The sequence below is a fragment of the Drosophila mojavensis genome, unplaced genomic scaffold (genome assembly GCF_018153725.1).
Source record: "Drosophila mojavensis isolate 15081-1352.22 unplaced genomic scaffold, ASM1815372v1 contig_231, whole genome shotgun sequence".
NCBI classification, from domain to species: domain Eukaryota; kingdom Metazoa; phylum Arthropoda; class Insecta; order Diptera; family Drosophilidae; genus Drosophila; species Drosophila mojavensis.
The window spans coordinates 7,882,552-7,896,551 of NW_025318772.1; the positions used below are offsets into that span (position 1 = coordinate 7,882,552).

Here is a 14,000-nt window from a genome sequence, read left to right on the forward strand (position 1 = left end):
GCTTTAGACTTGGTTCCGTTTAAAGAACTGAGCCTACATTTTGGAACAACTATTTGAAGTATTTTCACATGATCCAATTTCAGATCTCATTTTTATATGTTATCGAGAATTATAACAGTTATACTCTTGTTGAGTTGTTGTTCTATAGATATTGAGCTGTTTAAATAAAAATATATATAATTTCACTTTAATTTGAATGAAATTTTAAATGTAAAGATTTTTATTTAAACTATTTTAAGCATACACTTGCATTTTTCTGTATTCCTCATATTCACCTAAAGATCGCAAACATTTCAAACGCACCTCGTGCTATAGTGCAACAGGTAAGGACTAGCGAGCGCAATGCGTCAGCTGTGCGAATCACGAGAAATCGACAAATGTTGCTCATGTTGCCAAGCTGAAGGCAATCTATGGCAATTGCCCGGGCAGTTGTTGCAAACAATCATGACTTGGCCCAGCCAGCCCAGTGCTCAACTGCTCCAGCATCATCAACGAGAGCAGCGGCAAGCGCAGCAGCAGCAGCAGCAGCAGCCGCAGCATCTGATGATGATGATAAATGTGTCGTTTGCTCTGTGGCAGTTCACATGAAAAACACATTACGCGCCAACGTTTCTTAATGCACAATAATGATGGAAAAATCATGACACAAGCCTCGCTCAATAATGTTGATAAATCAAAGCAAATAAATCTGTGCTCAATAGATATATACTATATATGTGTTTGTATAGCTGAGAGCCAACAGGAACCACATTGACAGCCATATAAAGCGATTTGATGACTTCTATTCCGATAGGGCATACGCCGTTCGGCACGATTTGGTTGCCTGTTTTTGTATTTCTGTTGACATGGCCAGAACCGCAAAAGTTATGAACCTGCGCTGATCCGCTAGAAGCAGCGGTCCCATATGCCACATGCATGTGGCACGTAACTAAAAGAAATATAGACACATGCTTGTGCACATATGTGAAACAGCAACAAAAACAATGTTTAGCAACATGTTGCCAGCAGCCGCCGACACAGCAGACTTGTTGACGGCAGCTTTTGTCTTGGCTAGCTGATTATACCTGGCGCATATGATGAAGCGGGTAGATAGATTATGCTAAAAAATATATATCAATTGAAAAAAAATCATTATTTATATTTAGATATTCCAGATGGAAAATCCTTTCCATATTCCAAGCAGCTAGCTGTGCTAACAGCACAGACAAACAACATAACATTTTTCTGTTAATATTAACAGAAGAACATTAAAGAGCTTACATGCGGTAAATTCTGTTAATTGTTTGTATATCAATTATTGGTTTCAAGATTAATATTTAGTCACAATATTTTTGGTATGCACCATATAATGGTATATCAGTTATTTTATATCAATACATTATAATTCAGCAATGACGTTCGTACTTGATATTTTGACAGCCTGAGTTGAGGCCCTCTAGGGTATTTGCTAGTCGAGCAATAAATGGCTGATAACTAGCCTAATGTATGTTGTTATTGTTGCCGTTGCTCCCCTTGTATAAGCCATTAAAATATATAGTTAGTGTTATTGCTGTCAATATGAGCTTGGCAGTGGATTGCAGAGGGAAGAAAAACAGCAACAACAACACATGTCAGCGAGCCTGTTAGGCTAGTTAATAATGTTGCTGCTGCTGCCTGATGCTTTGTTGCTGATGATGATATGGATGTAAGTAAGCATAATCACGATCTAATTTATTTACAAATTTTTGTGTTGAAATCAAACGTTCGAAGTCGTGTTTAAAAGGTTCTTTATGATTTATGCGAGCGTTGAAAAGCCAAAATGTGTATGAGTGTGTGTTTGTGTGTGTGTGTGCCAAAAGCTTCTCACAGTCTGGGATCAATTGATGGACATTGTGGCAGCACAGCCGTCCCCGTGGATGCTGTGATGAGCAATTGGCATCCAACTACACAATGTCTGGATAGCTTAGATTTTTTTCTTCTCATTCAATTGATGGGCATTGTGCCCGAATGGCAGGCTAATCCTAATGTATCCAGGTTCTATTCAGCAATTGCTGTGAAACGTTAATTTAGATTTATGGCTAAAATCGCAACTAGCTTGATGTGTTGTGCAACAGGCAGGCAGCCAGCCAGCCAAGCAGCCAGGTAGGTAGGTTGGCCGTGCGAATGCTCCAACAGACGCAAATGGGCAGCTATTGCATGTGGCACATTTGTCATGCGGCAGATCGTGTGCTCCAGCTGCAGCCGCTGGATGCGGCCTGATGGGATTGCGACTACAAGAAAGACGCTGCGGCCAGGAAACAAAACAAATGTTATTTACTGACTAGCAATAGACACACACTTTGATACCCTTACCATAAAAAATCATGAAAACTTCAAGGTTGATATGAGCATCGCTAAAGGCTTTAACTATTTTGCAATCTCCTCACTCTTATAAGCATGCATACAAACATTTACATATACATACTTACATTTACATTTGGGTGAGCAAAGCGATGTAAGCTAATGATAGAAAGCACCATCTCACTTACGCGCCTTAAGCTAATGGCTTTCTTGGTCCAAGCTCAACGAAAGTTGGAGAGAATAGCATATACGAGTTAGAGGTGAATTTGTTGAAAAGTTATCTCCAGTTATTCCATCTCTATGTGCACTGTCTGCTATACTCTCATCTCTATGTGTTAGAGCAGTCAACAAATGCGTTGATAAATTTGTTGATGTTGATTGCGAGGCGGCGGCAAATGTTGCATTTGCTGCAACTGCATGTCATGTCACAGCCAAATAAACATATCAACATGATAAATATGCGACCCATAAGCAACATCACTTATCGGACAGTGTCCGGGCTATACGCAAAGCGAAGGACAAGCGCATAAATCAGTTGCGTTCCTCTTTTTTAATCGCTGATTTCCGCTTCGCTGGAAATGAAAACAGAGCCAGAAACTGGTTTGCCATTTTCGAATGGGGACGAGCGCCCGAGCAGAAGCAGCAAGCAGAACTATATGGGACGGCCCTCGTACACTGCTCAAAACTGCGGCACAGTGGTTGTTGTTATTGTTGTTTACATTTTAAATGTTTACTAAATATTACATTGTTTATTAAAATACACACATTTCAATTAGCTTGGTTTTTGTTGTTGTTTTTTTCTGGTTGTATTTATCGCAAACTCTGCACACTTGTTGCTCTGTTTGTTGCTGCTGTTGCTGTTGCTCTTGTTAAACAGTAAAACTTAATTTTACAAAACCTTAGCCTCGGAGAGATCATCCAAAGGCTTGCTGGGTGGCGGAATCTTGTATTCCGTCTCTGGGGTCTCGTAGATCTTCTCCTCCTTGGGCTCGACGACAGACACATTGTCGGGCAGTGGCTTCTTGGGTCCAATCTTGTTCTTGGGATCGTAGGGCAACATGATCTTAACCTTGATGCCAAGCACGCCCTGGCGCAGCAGAACGTGACGTGTGGCAGTCTCGACATAGTCGTTGCATGGATCACCGGAGTGGATCATGAGTCCATCGACGAACTTCATCGACTTGGCACGCTGACCACGCAGCTTGCCAGAGACAACAACTTCACAGCCCTTGGCGCCGGACTCCATGATGAAGCGCAGCACACCATAGCAGGCACGACGCACAGCCAGACCTCCGGTCAGCTTGTAGCGCAGAGACTCAGCTTGAGCGATGGCGCAGAGACCGCGAGTGGCGACCTTCTCGGCGTACAGTTCGATGCGGCCGGTTTCGAAATTGAAACGCTTCTGAACCATGGCGGTGAGCTCACGAATGCGACGACCCTTCTCGCCCAGCACTTGTTGGGTCTTGGTGGCCATGATGATGATCTCAGTGCGGGATGGGGTCACACGCACCTCAACACCGGAGTAACCATCTTCAGCGAGCTCACGAGTCAGGAACTCGTTCAACTCAGCCTTGAAGATACCGTCGGAGACGAACTAAAATAAATCAAAAATTGCAAATTGTTAGGCGAACACACCAAATTTCAAAGTTATAACAATATTATCATTGCTGGTCACTGTTGTTGTTGTTCACGCGAGTATCATGCTGAACGGGGGCTCCACGCCTGCCGCTGACGCCCGCGATTTGAGGTTAACTTTGCTTTGGATTTGTATTTTGAGGTTCCCGCGTAGATTCTTCACATAACTTTATGCACCCAACACGTGCGCAAGGGCAGTACAGTTTTCTGTTTGTATTGCAATGCAATTTTTGTTTAATTACCTTACGTTTCTTTGAAATGTTTAGGTTCATATTCATTTCATACGACTCGCACGGAACGTGGTCAAAAAGAAAGAAAGAAGGCACCCTGCTTTACCGATAACATGGCCGTCGTACGAACTGCTTTGCCAGCTGTAGGGTTGCAAGTTGAATGATGTCAACTTATCGATATATTTAGTCTACTTTATTATTTTTAATTTTACGTTTAACAACGTTCTACCTTCCCTCAATAATAAAAAAAATTGCTTTTTAATTGAGAACTTCTTCACAAAAGCTTAATTAGCTCATTATCTTATACAGCTGAGCTTCGTCAGTCGATAGTCATAAATCACCCCTGATGTTTCGGCCAGCTGTTCAAATGGGCATACACAAAACTATCGACACCTCCTCAGCTAATGCAGCTACAATCGATGCAAATATATATTGACTTATCAATAATTGCATCGATAATTTTACAGCTGTAGAACAAAGCAGCAACCAATTGCGTTTCATTATTGAAAACGAAAATAAATAACAAGTTCTGCAGAATTCAATCATCAATATGTCGGAAATAAAGGCGTTGGAGCACGCCACACTCAAAGTGCCGTACGAAATACTAAACAAACGCTTTCGATCTGCTCAAAAGATTATCGACCGTGAAGTTGACCAAGTAATGAATGTTTCGCGACAAGTGGAAAAGGCCTTGGACGCTGAGCAACCGCCCATATTGTCAGATGTGGCCAAGTTAATGGGCAATGTTGCCCAAAAACTTCAAGTGCTTAAACGTAAAGCTGACGAGAGTATCAATGACGAATTGAGCGTCACGCAAATATGCAAACGCAAGCTCCATCATCTCAAGGGCATCATGCCTCGCTGCAGTGGAGACATGTTTCCTGGTACTGTCGATCAGTGGAAACGCATACGTATCGATCGTCTGGTTATCGAACACCTGTTGCGCATGGGCTACTACCAGACAGCCGAAGAGCTGGCGACACGCACTGAGGTGCGTCATCTGACTAACGTGGATATATTCCAAACGTCGCGTGAGGTGGAAGAGGATCTAGCAAATCATAGCACGACTAAATGCGTGCTCTGGTGCATTGACAACAAGTCAAAGCTACGGAAAATCAATTCCACCATTGAATTTAGCTTGCGTGTACAGGAGTTCGTGGAGCTTGTGCGTCAGAATCAGCGCTTGGAAGCAGTCAAGCATTCGCGTCGCTATTTTCCAGCCTACGAGAAGACGCAGTTGACTGAGATTTGTCATGTCATGGCACTGTTGGCCTATCCGACTGACTCGGAAATGGAGCACTGCAAGAAGTACATGGATCCCAAGCGCTGGGATCAGCTCGTGCTGGACTTCCGTCACGAGAACTACCGCCTGTTCCAGCTGTCCAATACATCAGTATTCTCGGCAGCCATACAGGCCGGTCTCTCGGCGTTGAAGACGCCCCAATGCTACTCTCAGACCTGCCGCAATCTCAATTGTCCCGTCTGCCAGGACGATTTCCACCAGATTGCGCTCAAGTTGCCATACTCCCACTGCGTGCAGAGTCGTCTCATTTGTCGCGTCACCGGCTTGCCCCTGAACGAGCACAACCAGCCGATGATGCTGCCCAACGGACAGATCTACGGCCGGCTCGCTTTGCCGAAGATAACCAAAGATGATGGCACCGTCACCTGCCCGGTGACGAAAGTTAAGTTTACAAAACCTAAGATCGACAAGGTATTTATCATGTAAGGCGCACGAGGCAGTCTAAAGAGTGTCAGACTTTGTTAAACTTTAACCCCCTATATATATACTATCATTATCATTAAGCCAGAATCAACTATATATATATTTTGTATAACTATATTTCTATTATGTATGTATCTAAAGTGGCGCCCAAAGTTTTCCAACAACTGCGCATTTGAATTTCGATTACGATTAGTTAGTTCTTCATCTTCAACCAGATTTGATTCTCGTCGCTGCGCCGTCGCAGCTCTATTGATTTTTCCGGCAGCGCAGTCAACAGCAGCAGCGGCAGCAGCAGAGATAGAGGCAGAGGCCGTATGTCGATGTTGATTCATGCTGTGCGGAGCGAACGAGCAGCGTTATTTAATTTCTTCCTAAGTGAAAACTATTCAAATATATCAATATAAATAAAGAAAAATTCATATAAATAAGCAAAACGTCAAGCGTTTCCAATTCTTTCGGGTTTCCCATTTCATTTGCACCTAAACACGAGAGTGAATTGTTATTGTTGTTGTTGTTTTTGTTTTCATGATTGTGATTGTGGCAGCTCAGCTGCGAAAATGCATAGGAAATTGTGAAAATTGACAAATGCCAATAATTAATTCAACAGCAGCAGAGGCAGCAGCATCTATGTAGGTAAACAGCTGCGTTTGCTCCACAAACAACAACAACAACAAACAGATACATAAACAGTAAACTAGATACGACGTTCAACCCCCACGGCCAAACCCACCACCGCCATTTCCACCTCAACTCATACCACCACTACCACTACTTTTAATAAAAAGGCAACAACGACAATAACAACGGCAACAGAGGCTCATCTGTAACTGTAAACCCGCTCGCAAGCATTTCGCAATATGGCTTTGGATTTTGTGGCCACCTACAAGGTGTTGGTGCTCGGTGACTCCAACGTGGGCAAGACGTGCATCGTGCACAGGTATTGCGATGAGAAGTACTACGACACATACATCTCCACAATCGGTGAGTGTTGCCACAGATGTATACACACGCACACGCACACACACACAGTTGCATGCACTCTTTTGTCTGGCTTCAATGACAACAACAACAACAACTACAACAACAAACATCCTTTATCTCTGCCCAGGCATTGACTTCAAACAGAAACTCATCAATCTGGACGGTGTGCCCATAAAGCTGCAAATCTGGGACACAGCCGGACAGGAGCGCTTTCGCACATTAACCACGGCCTACTATCGCGGCGCCATGGGCATTCTGCTGATGTACGATGTCACCAACCTGGAGAGCTACAACAATTTGTCCTACTGGTTGCGCAACATACAGGAGAACGCCTCGCCAGACGTGGTCAAGGTGCTCGCTGGCAACAAATGCGAGTGCTCAACGACACAGCGCATGGTGGACAAGGACAGAGGCGAAAAGGTAAGCGAGACGGTGGACAACTGTGTGGTGGCATGAGATAGGGCATGTACTGGCTGTATTTTTAGATAAATAATAGACATATAAGAGTAGTCGAGAAAGAATGCCATTTGCCAATCAGATATGCGTAATTAAGGAAAAGTTTTTGTTTATGATATATGTATATAAATCAGATTCAAATGTGGGGGTGTATGGGAATTTGTATGAAGTGAGGGTGAGATGCAGACATTCCAAAGATAACTGCTCGTAAAAGTGCAGCATGTCACAAATCAAAGAAAACGATTGAGTTTGTATACCGACGTATATAATATAGCATATATTATAAGCAGTCACGGATAAATTTGATTACATATAAATATGTATGATGTGTTATGAAAGCAATAAAATATATTAGAAATGATATATGACATACTTATATTGATAGCTATCATATATCAACATATGATATCTTATGAGAACAGTGAAGAGATAAGAAAACCTGATATATCAGAGCTTATATATGATAGATATAGATAAGGACTTAAATGTGAGTTATAGAATATATAAGATTAGTTTAGTATCATTTGATTTGAAGTGACAGTAAACTATCTGAAATTGATCTATAATTCATAAATAATGATCTTGAATGCATATATTTCATCACTTCCCCATCTGTTTTCTATATTAATGCATCTCCCTTTTATTTTCCCCAATAACTAATTCGATTCCTGCCTTTGCAGATTGCCGAAAACTTTGACATGCCATTTTTCGAGGTCTCTTGCAAATCGAATATCAACATTGAGGATGCATTTCTATCGCTGGCTCGCAAGATACGCGAACAGCGCGAGAGACGAGTAAGTTCCCGAATATCCTAAGCTTGAAACTGAACTAATCCATGCTGTAATCCTTGCAGGGCGACAATTTCGACAATGATGATAAACAGGACAAGAAGTCGCCCGGCTCGAATGGCCTGGGCACCTTCAGTCTGGGCAGCTTGTCGGGCGAGAATCGCTGCACCTGCTAAACTCCCTGTAGGAACGCTGGGACACCCTGAGCCGCTGCAGCCGGTTGTCCATAAGTTGTCCACAATATAACCACTGTACAGCGCCAGCAGCAGCAACAATTCATGTAGCCAAGTTTGTGCAAGTTATTAACAATAACGCTAAAAATTATAAACAATTCAAGTAAAATTCATTTGAAATGCATGAGGAGAGTCGAGTCGAGTCGAGTCGAGTCGAGTCGAGTGGCAGCCTATGTAAAACGTACAGATTGTGCATTTTTTAAGATAGTCCAAGAATAGCATAATAATTATATTAATAATAATGATTTTTAGCATATTCGTGCAAATACATCAACATTTTTACATTAACTAACTCGTGTACTCGTTAAGCTAAATAAGTCTAAATATATAAATATATATTGTATAAATCTATGCGAATACAAAATCTGAATGTAAGCCTGTAACGATTCGTTACAACTTTTAAAGTGAAACACAAAACTTAGTGAGGTCTCTATGTGGACCGGTTTTGCTTGGATCTGATCAATTATACATGCATAATACAAAAAACCAAACAAAAATCTCGATTGCTCAATTCTCATTCCCATAGGTCAATTAGAGGCTTAGGTGGTTCCATTTCCGGTATCTATTCTATCTAGCCGCGGCGCCTAGCAACCGAAAAATGTCCACAACGATGATGGTGACGTATCCTTTGAGGAGCCCTCAATAGATACGATGAGTCAGTTCGATTTTCGTGCTTGCCATGAAAGGGTTCCGGAACAAGGCCAGCTCGCTGCCCATATTCAATGGAAGGATAACGGATGCCACCACATTGACGACCACATCGCTGCAGCCGGTGGCCAGTCGCAAGCTCTCCTCGCGCGGCACCGCCTCAGTTTTTACCATAACCGACGGCCACATTGGCCACGTGCCCAGCACTTCGCTGGCCGAGGCGATGGCCATCAGTCAGGTGGCGCCGCCAGTGCAGCCATTGCCACTGGCGTTGGTCAAGGAGGAGGAGCAGCAGCTGAACATTGCCGGCACCGAGCTGGCCAACTATGAGAAGGTTCGCGTGGTGGGTCAGGGCTCGTTCGGCATAGCCATACTGTACAGGCGCAAAGTCGATGGCCACCACATTGTCTTCAAGCAAATCAATCTGAGCGAGCTGTCGCCGCCGGGCCGGGATCTGGCCATGAACGAGGTGGAGGTCTTCTCCAAGCTGCATCACCCGAACATTGTCAGCTATCTGGGCAGCTTCATCAAGGACAATACGCTGCTCATCGAGATGGAGTACGCGGACGGCGGCACCCTGGCCCAGATCATAGCCGAGCGACAGGGCAAACAGCATTTTCCCGAACGCTACATCATCGCCGTCTTTGAGCAGATCTCCAGCGCCATCAACTATATGCACTCGGAGAACATCCTACATCGGTACTGAGTTAAGTTATTTAGAGGTATACCTATATATAGGGGCATCTATCATTCATTCACAGCGATCTGAAGACGGCCAATGTGTTCCTCAACAGGCGAGGGATCGTTAAGATTGGCGACTTTGGCATATCGAAGATCATGAATGCCAAGATCCATGCGCAGACTGTGCTGGGCACGCCCTACTACTTCAGTCCGGAGATGGTGAGCGGGCTTAGTCTGCCTAGATTTAGTTAGTTTCAAGTCCACAAATCTCCGCAGTGCGAGGGCAAGGAATACGACAACAAGAGCGACATCTGGGCCTTGGGCTGCATTCTGGGCGAGCTGTGCTGCCTGAAGAAGACCTTTGCTGCCTCCAATCTGTCCGAGCTGGTCACCAAGATTATGGCCGGCTCGTATACCCCAGTGCCGCTGGGCTATACGTCGGGCCTGCGCAGTTTGTTGGCCAATCTGCTGCAGGTGGATGCAGCACGTCGACCCACTGCGTCCGAGGTGCTCGTCTACTGGATACCGCTCATCTTTCGCAGTCTGGGCAAGAACAAAGGGTGAGTTGTCAGGCTGTCGCTAGACATCGGCTGTATCCCAATGCAAATCCTGCTATAGCTACACCTATGAGGACAACCTGAGCAGCAATGACACCTTGTTGGCTGCTCCAACTTCTCTGTTTGCCAGCTGCAGCAATCTGGCCATGGAACTGCCGACGGCGCAGACCCAAACCCGGAAATTGATGAGCGCCGAGACAGTGGCACCGCATGAGGTGATCGAGAGACGGTAAGTTAAGGGATCTTTAGGAATCCGAAATATATATAAATATTTCCAGCTCTGTGCTGTACCAGCTGAAGGCGTTTGGCAACAGCTTCAGCATGAATCCCATCCAGCTGCCGCCGAAGGCCTTGATTGTCTGCGTGGCCATGAGCGAAACCCACTTTGTGGTCATCAATGATGACGGTTCGGCCTACGCCTGGGGCGAGGGCACACACGGCCAGCTGGGCCTGAGCTCGCTGGAGACCTGGAAGCATTATCCCGGGCTGGTGCAGAGCGTGCGCAATTATCATTTGGTCAGCGCCTGTGCCGGCGATGGCTTCACCATATTCCTCACCCAATCCGGCAATCTGCTGAGCTGTGGCAACAATGCAAAATTCGCTCTAGGCCAGGAGGAACAGAAGGATTACTTTACGCCCAAGCTGATAGCCAAGCTGGCGGATGTGCGCATCGAGCAGATCGCAGCTGGCTTGCATCACGTCCTGGCGCTGAGTCGCGAGGGCGCCGTTTACGTTTGGGGCACCAGCGTGTCGGGTGCCCTGGCTCTAGGCAATTACCAGCAGCAGCAGTGAGTGGGAAATGCGAATCGAAAATCTAACAATTCCAGCCTTTAACTTGTCCTAATCCTGCACAGAAAACATCCACAGAAGGTATTGTTGTCGCATGTCAAGAGCAAAGTCTCGAAGATCTACTGCGGCCCGGACACATCCGCTGTGCTCTTCAGCAACGGAGAGCTACACGTCTGTGGCAGCAACAACTACAACAAGCTGGGCTTCAATCGCCCAGGCCGGATCACAGCATTTGTATGCCATGACTTGTCATGTAAGCCGCCTTCCATCGCTATGTCAATTATATCTCCTTCTAGAAAAAGCTACAGCTGCCCTATAAGGTGCTCAACGCTTGCTTCTCGTCCACCCACTCGGTGTTCCTAGTCGAGGGCGGCTATGTCTATACGATGGGACGCAACAAGGAGGGGCAGCGAGGCATCCGGCACTGCAATGCCGTGGAGCACCCCACCTTGGTCGACAGCATACGCGCACGCTACATTGTGGTTGGCCATGAATGCAGCGCGTCGTCCGCTCACCTGATCCTAATAACTTTCCTTATCTGCAGAAGGCCAATTGCAATGATCAGTGCACGATTGTTGCCTCCGAGGACAACATCATAACAGTGTGGGGCACGCGGAACGGCCTGCCAGAGATTGGCTCCAGCAGCAGCGGACTGGGCCTGGAGGTCTGCACGCCGAATGCCGACCTGGAGTTGGGCAACAACACAGCCGCCTTTACCAATTTCCTGGCTTCGGTCTACAAGTCGGAACTAATCATGGAGCCAGTGGATATATTGGCGTAAGATGAGAAAGTATGAGTTGCCTATTTCCTATAAAACTTTGCGTCTGTAGCTTATACTCATCCAAGGAGCAGTGCGAGCGTGGCTACTACGTCCAGGTGAACGATGTGTTTCCACTAGCTCACAGCGTCCTGGTCATGGTCGAGACAACAACGCCTCTAATATCCTCCTTTGAGGGCTAATCAATCGACCCACAATATTATATACAATTATCTCGCATTGTTCTTTATATGTAGTTCATAAACATTTGAAATCAAATTTCGTGTGATTTACTGATAATAGCCACGCTTGGCTGCCTCCTCCACAATGGTTTGCACCGCTGCGAATGCCTCGCGAGCCGTCGGCTCGATGTCTTTGGCCGACAGGATGAACATCTCCTGGCTGTCTGGCGGGCCGCGCAGCTCGAACGTGAAGGTGATTGGCACCTTCAGCTGACTGTGAGCCCAGTCCTTGGAGCCACCACTAGATGGATAGATAGTCTCATAGATACTTCCACTCTTGTAAACGCGTCCCGTCAGCTCCTTGATGCGCGCCGCAGCCAGTTGGCCAATCTCCTTCAGATCCGCATAGTTCTCGACACGCTCGGCCGTGTGGCCGTATGGGAACATGATCAGCTGCGAGTAGCTGTGCAGGGATAGATAGGTGCGAATACGCTCGGACTCGACATGGGTTTCCAGAAACTGCATGATGCGCTGCGTTTCCACCTCGCTGGCGGCAGCTGGGCCAGAGAAATCATATTTACAGGGATTGCCGCTGGCGCCTGTGGTGTTCCAGCTCAGTGGGAAATTGCGATTCAGATCGACGCCACGGCAAATGCCAAAGATCTGGCGATTCTTGCGCCACATACGGTCCCCAGTGAAGCTATAGCGATAGCCATCGGGATTCACCGAAGGAAAGATAAACCAGTTCTGGGAACGAGCCAGAGCTCGAACGGCCGCATCCTTGGAGTGAAGCAGCTGATCAATAAAATAAGTGGCAGTGGCTGGGGCGATCCACTCGCGTGCATGGATACCGCTTTCGATGAACACACTGGTCAGATTCTCTCCTCCAAAGGCCAGTTTGACTCCCTTGATTGGCAAGCCCTGAGTACTCAAGCCCATGTCCAGCACTTTGACTACGTCTGGGTGATCCCGTTCTAGTTTCTCCAGCCAGCCATAGATGCTGTCCAGCTGAAAGTAACGCTTCCAATCGAACTCTTCTGCCGGCGTGTTCTCTGGCGCCACCTCCAGATAGTTGGCATCGATGAGCTCCTGGAAGTTGTAGTTCAATATGCGATGGCTAATGTTGTAGGTGTGCAGCAGATCATCGAAGTCGGCCACCTTGTGGCCCGTCACCATAATTGTCAGTTTCTGGTCGGGCATGCGCGCATGGCCCATGAAGCCGCACGAGTCGCTAGCCTCCTCCAGCGCCTGCATGATGCCCACTTGGGTGGCGGTCGTCAGCTCCACACTGTAGATACGTGTGTGATCGTAACGGGCCTGGGCAGCCGGTGCCTGAGAGATGGCGTCCAAGGCGCACTGATCAGCCTTCGTGCAGAAGCTGGCAGCCCCAACGAGAGGACGGAAGACCAAGCCGCAGAGCAAAAGCGGGAGCGGGAGCGGGAGCGATAGCATGTTCAGTCTGAAAAAGCGAAAACTATATTAATCTGAGACTGCCAGCAACGCCTATCAAATATCACCTTCGAGAGCAGCTTTGATTATGTATATATGTATGTATGTATGAATGTGTGTATGTATGTATGCAGGTACATATGTATGCACGCATAAGCAAAGCGAAAGAATAACAAAGAATAGAAAGCAGAAAGTCGTACAAGGCAATACTCTTTATTGACGTTTGAATGTGATCACATAACTGGCGAATTGTAAATAAATATTTTAAAGCCAATAAATAAACAGAGCATACTTGTAATCGAAGATGACATAAATTACTTATGTAAACACTATTTGTATATTAATGTAGATCACAAGTGTAAATAATAATGTTTAAATTGATACCTTCTATATAATTGTAATATATGAGGTCGCGCCAATTTCATAAACAAAAGTAATTATCGAGCAAGCCACTATCGATTCATCTCAATTTGAATTTGTACAGGCGTCCTGTCTGACAAGCCTGTTTGTTCAATCCGTCGTCAAGTACGGCTTATTTAATCAGGAGTCTAAGCATTTTAGATGTCCCC

At 45.8% G+C, this 14,000-nt stretch overlaps 5 protein-coding genes across 7 annotated transcripts; 3 read left to right on the forward strand and 2 right to left on the reverse strand.

The window, feature by feature from the left end:
- Nucleotides 1-3,091: 3,091 nt before the first annotated feature.
- On the reverse strand, nt 3,092-4,306 carry LOC6575289 (40S ribosomal protein S3). The gene is made up of 2 exons (XM_002001266.4): nt 4,197-4,306; nt 3,092-3,913 (listed from the first exon to the last, which is right to left on the reverse strand). Exons 1-2 carry the CDS (start codon nt 4,230-4,232, stop codon nt 3,209-3,211), a joined length of 741 nt encoding a protein of 246 aa, XP_002001302.1. The 5' UTR covers nt 4,233-4,306; the 3' UTR covers nt 3,092-3,208.
- Nucleotides 4,307-4,598: 292 nt separating this feature from the next.
- LOC6575290 (E3 ubiquitin-protein transferase MAEA) lies at nt 4,599-6,344 on the forward strand. Its single transcript, XM_002001267.4, has one exon. The coding sequence runs from the start codon at nt 4,735-4,737 to the stop codon at nt 5,911-5,913; it is 1,179 nt and encodes a 392-aa protein (XP_002001303.1). The 5' UTR covers nt 4,599-4,734; the 3' UTR covers nt 5,914-6,344.
- A 96-nt stretch (nt 6,345-6,440) lies between these two features.
- LOC6575291 (ras-related protein Rab-8A) lies at nt 6,441-8,656 on the forward strand. The gene is made up of 4 exons (XM_002001268.4): nt 6,441-6,891; nt 7,019-7,311; nt 8,028-8,141; nt 8,201-8,656. The coding sequence occupies exons 1-4, from the start codon at nt 6,768-6,770 to the stop codon at nt 8,309-8,311; spliced, it is 642 nt and encodes a 213-aa protein (XP_002001304.1). The 5' UTR covers nt 6,441-6,767; the 3' UTR covers nt 8,312-8,656.
- Nucleotides 8,657-8,882: 226 nt separating this feature from the next.
- LOC6575292 (serine/threonine-protein kinase Nek8) lies at nt 8,883-12,003 on the forward strand. The gene is made up of 9 exons (XM_002001269.4): nt 8,883-9,715; nt 9,778-9,916; nt 9,974-10,257; nt 10,316-10,483; nt 10,533-11,042; nt 11,109-11,277; nt 11,340-11,525; nt 11,588-11,820; nt 11,874-12,003. The coding sequence occupies exons 1-9, from the start codon at nt 9,048-9,050 to the stop codon at nt 12,001-12,003; spliced, it is 2,487 nt and encodes an 828-aa protein (XP_002001305.1). The 5' UTR covers nt 8,883-9,047.
- Nucleotides 12,004-12,025: 22 nt separating this feature from the next.
- LOC6575293 (zinc carboxypeptidase) lies at nt 12,026-13,906 on the reverse strand. Of its 3 annotated transcripts, none has more exons than XM_015167912.3 (2): nt 13,816-13,906; nt 12,026-13,441 (listed from the first exon to the last, which is right to left on the reverse strand). In XM_015167912.3, the coding sequence occupies exons 1-2, from the start codon at nt 13,854-13,856 to the stop codon at nt 12,091-12,093; spliced, it is 1,392 nt and encodes a 463-aa protein (XP_015023398.1). In that variant the 5' UTR covers nt 13,857-13,906; the 3' UTR covers nt 12,026-12,090. The 3 variants fall into 3 exon arrangements, with proteins under 3 accessions (XP_015023398.1, XP_043863871.1, XP_002001306.3); XM_044007936.1 differs by lacking the exon at nt 13,816-13,906 and adding an exon at nt 13,632-13,647; XM_002001270.4 differs by lacking the exon at nt 13,816-13,906 and adding an exon at nt 13,500-13,524.
- Between the last annotated feature and the right edge of the window lie 94 nt (nt 13,907-14,000).

Coding starts and splice junctions, on each gene's coding strand:
- LOC6575289 (XM_002001266.4), bottom strand. CDS start 4,232: ATGAATATGAACCTAAACATTTCAAAGAAACGTAAG. Junction 3,914..4,196: donor ACATTTCAAAGAAACGTAAG/GTAATTAAACAA, acceptor GATTTATTTTAG/TTCGTCTCCGACGGTATCTT.
- LOC6575290 (XM_002001267.4), top strand. CDS start 4,735: ATGTCGGAAATAAAGGCGTTGGAGCACGCCACACTCAAAGTGCCGTAC.
- LOC6575291 (XM_002001268.4), top strand. CDS start 6,768: ATGGCTTTGGATTTTGTGGCCACCTACAAGGTGTTGGTGCTCGGTGAC. Junction 7,312..8,027: donor ACAAGGACAGAGGCGAAAAG/GTAAGCGAGACG, acceptor CTGCCTTTGCAG/ATTGCCGAAAACTTTGACAT. Junction 8,142..8,200: donor GCGAACAGCGCGAGAGACGA/GTAAGTTCCCGA, acceptor TAATCCTTGCAG/GGCGACAATTTCGACAATGA.
- LOC6575292 (XM_002001269.4), top strand. CDS start 9,048: ATGAAAGGGTTCCGGAACAAGGCCAGCTCGCTGCCCATATTCAATGGA. Junction 9,716..9,777: donor TCGGAGAACATCCTACATCG/GTACTGAGTTAA, acceptor ATTCATTCACAG/CGATCTGAAGACGGCCAATG. Junction 10,258..10,315: donor AGTCTGGGCAAGAACAAAGG/GTGAGTTGTCAG, acceptor ATCCTGCTATAG/CTACACCTATGAGGACAACC.
- LOC6575293 (XM_015167912.3), bottom strand. CDS start 13,856: ATGAAATTGGCGCGACCTCATATATTACAATTATATAGAAG. Junction 13,442..13,815: donor ATATTACAATTATATAGAAG/GTATCAATTTAA, acceptor TCGCTTTTTCAG/ACTGAACATGCTATCGCTCC.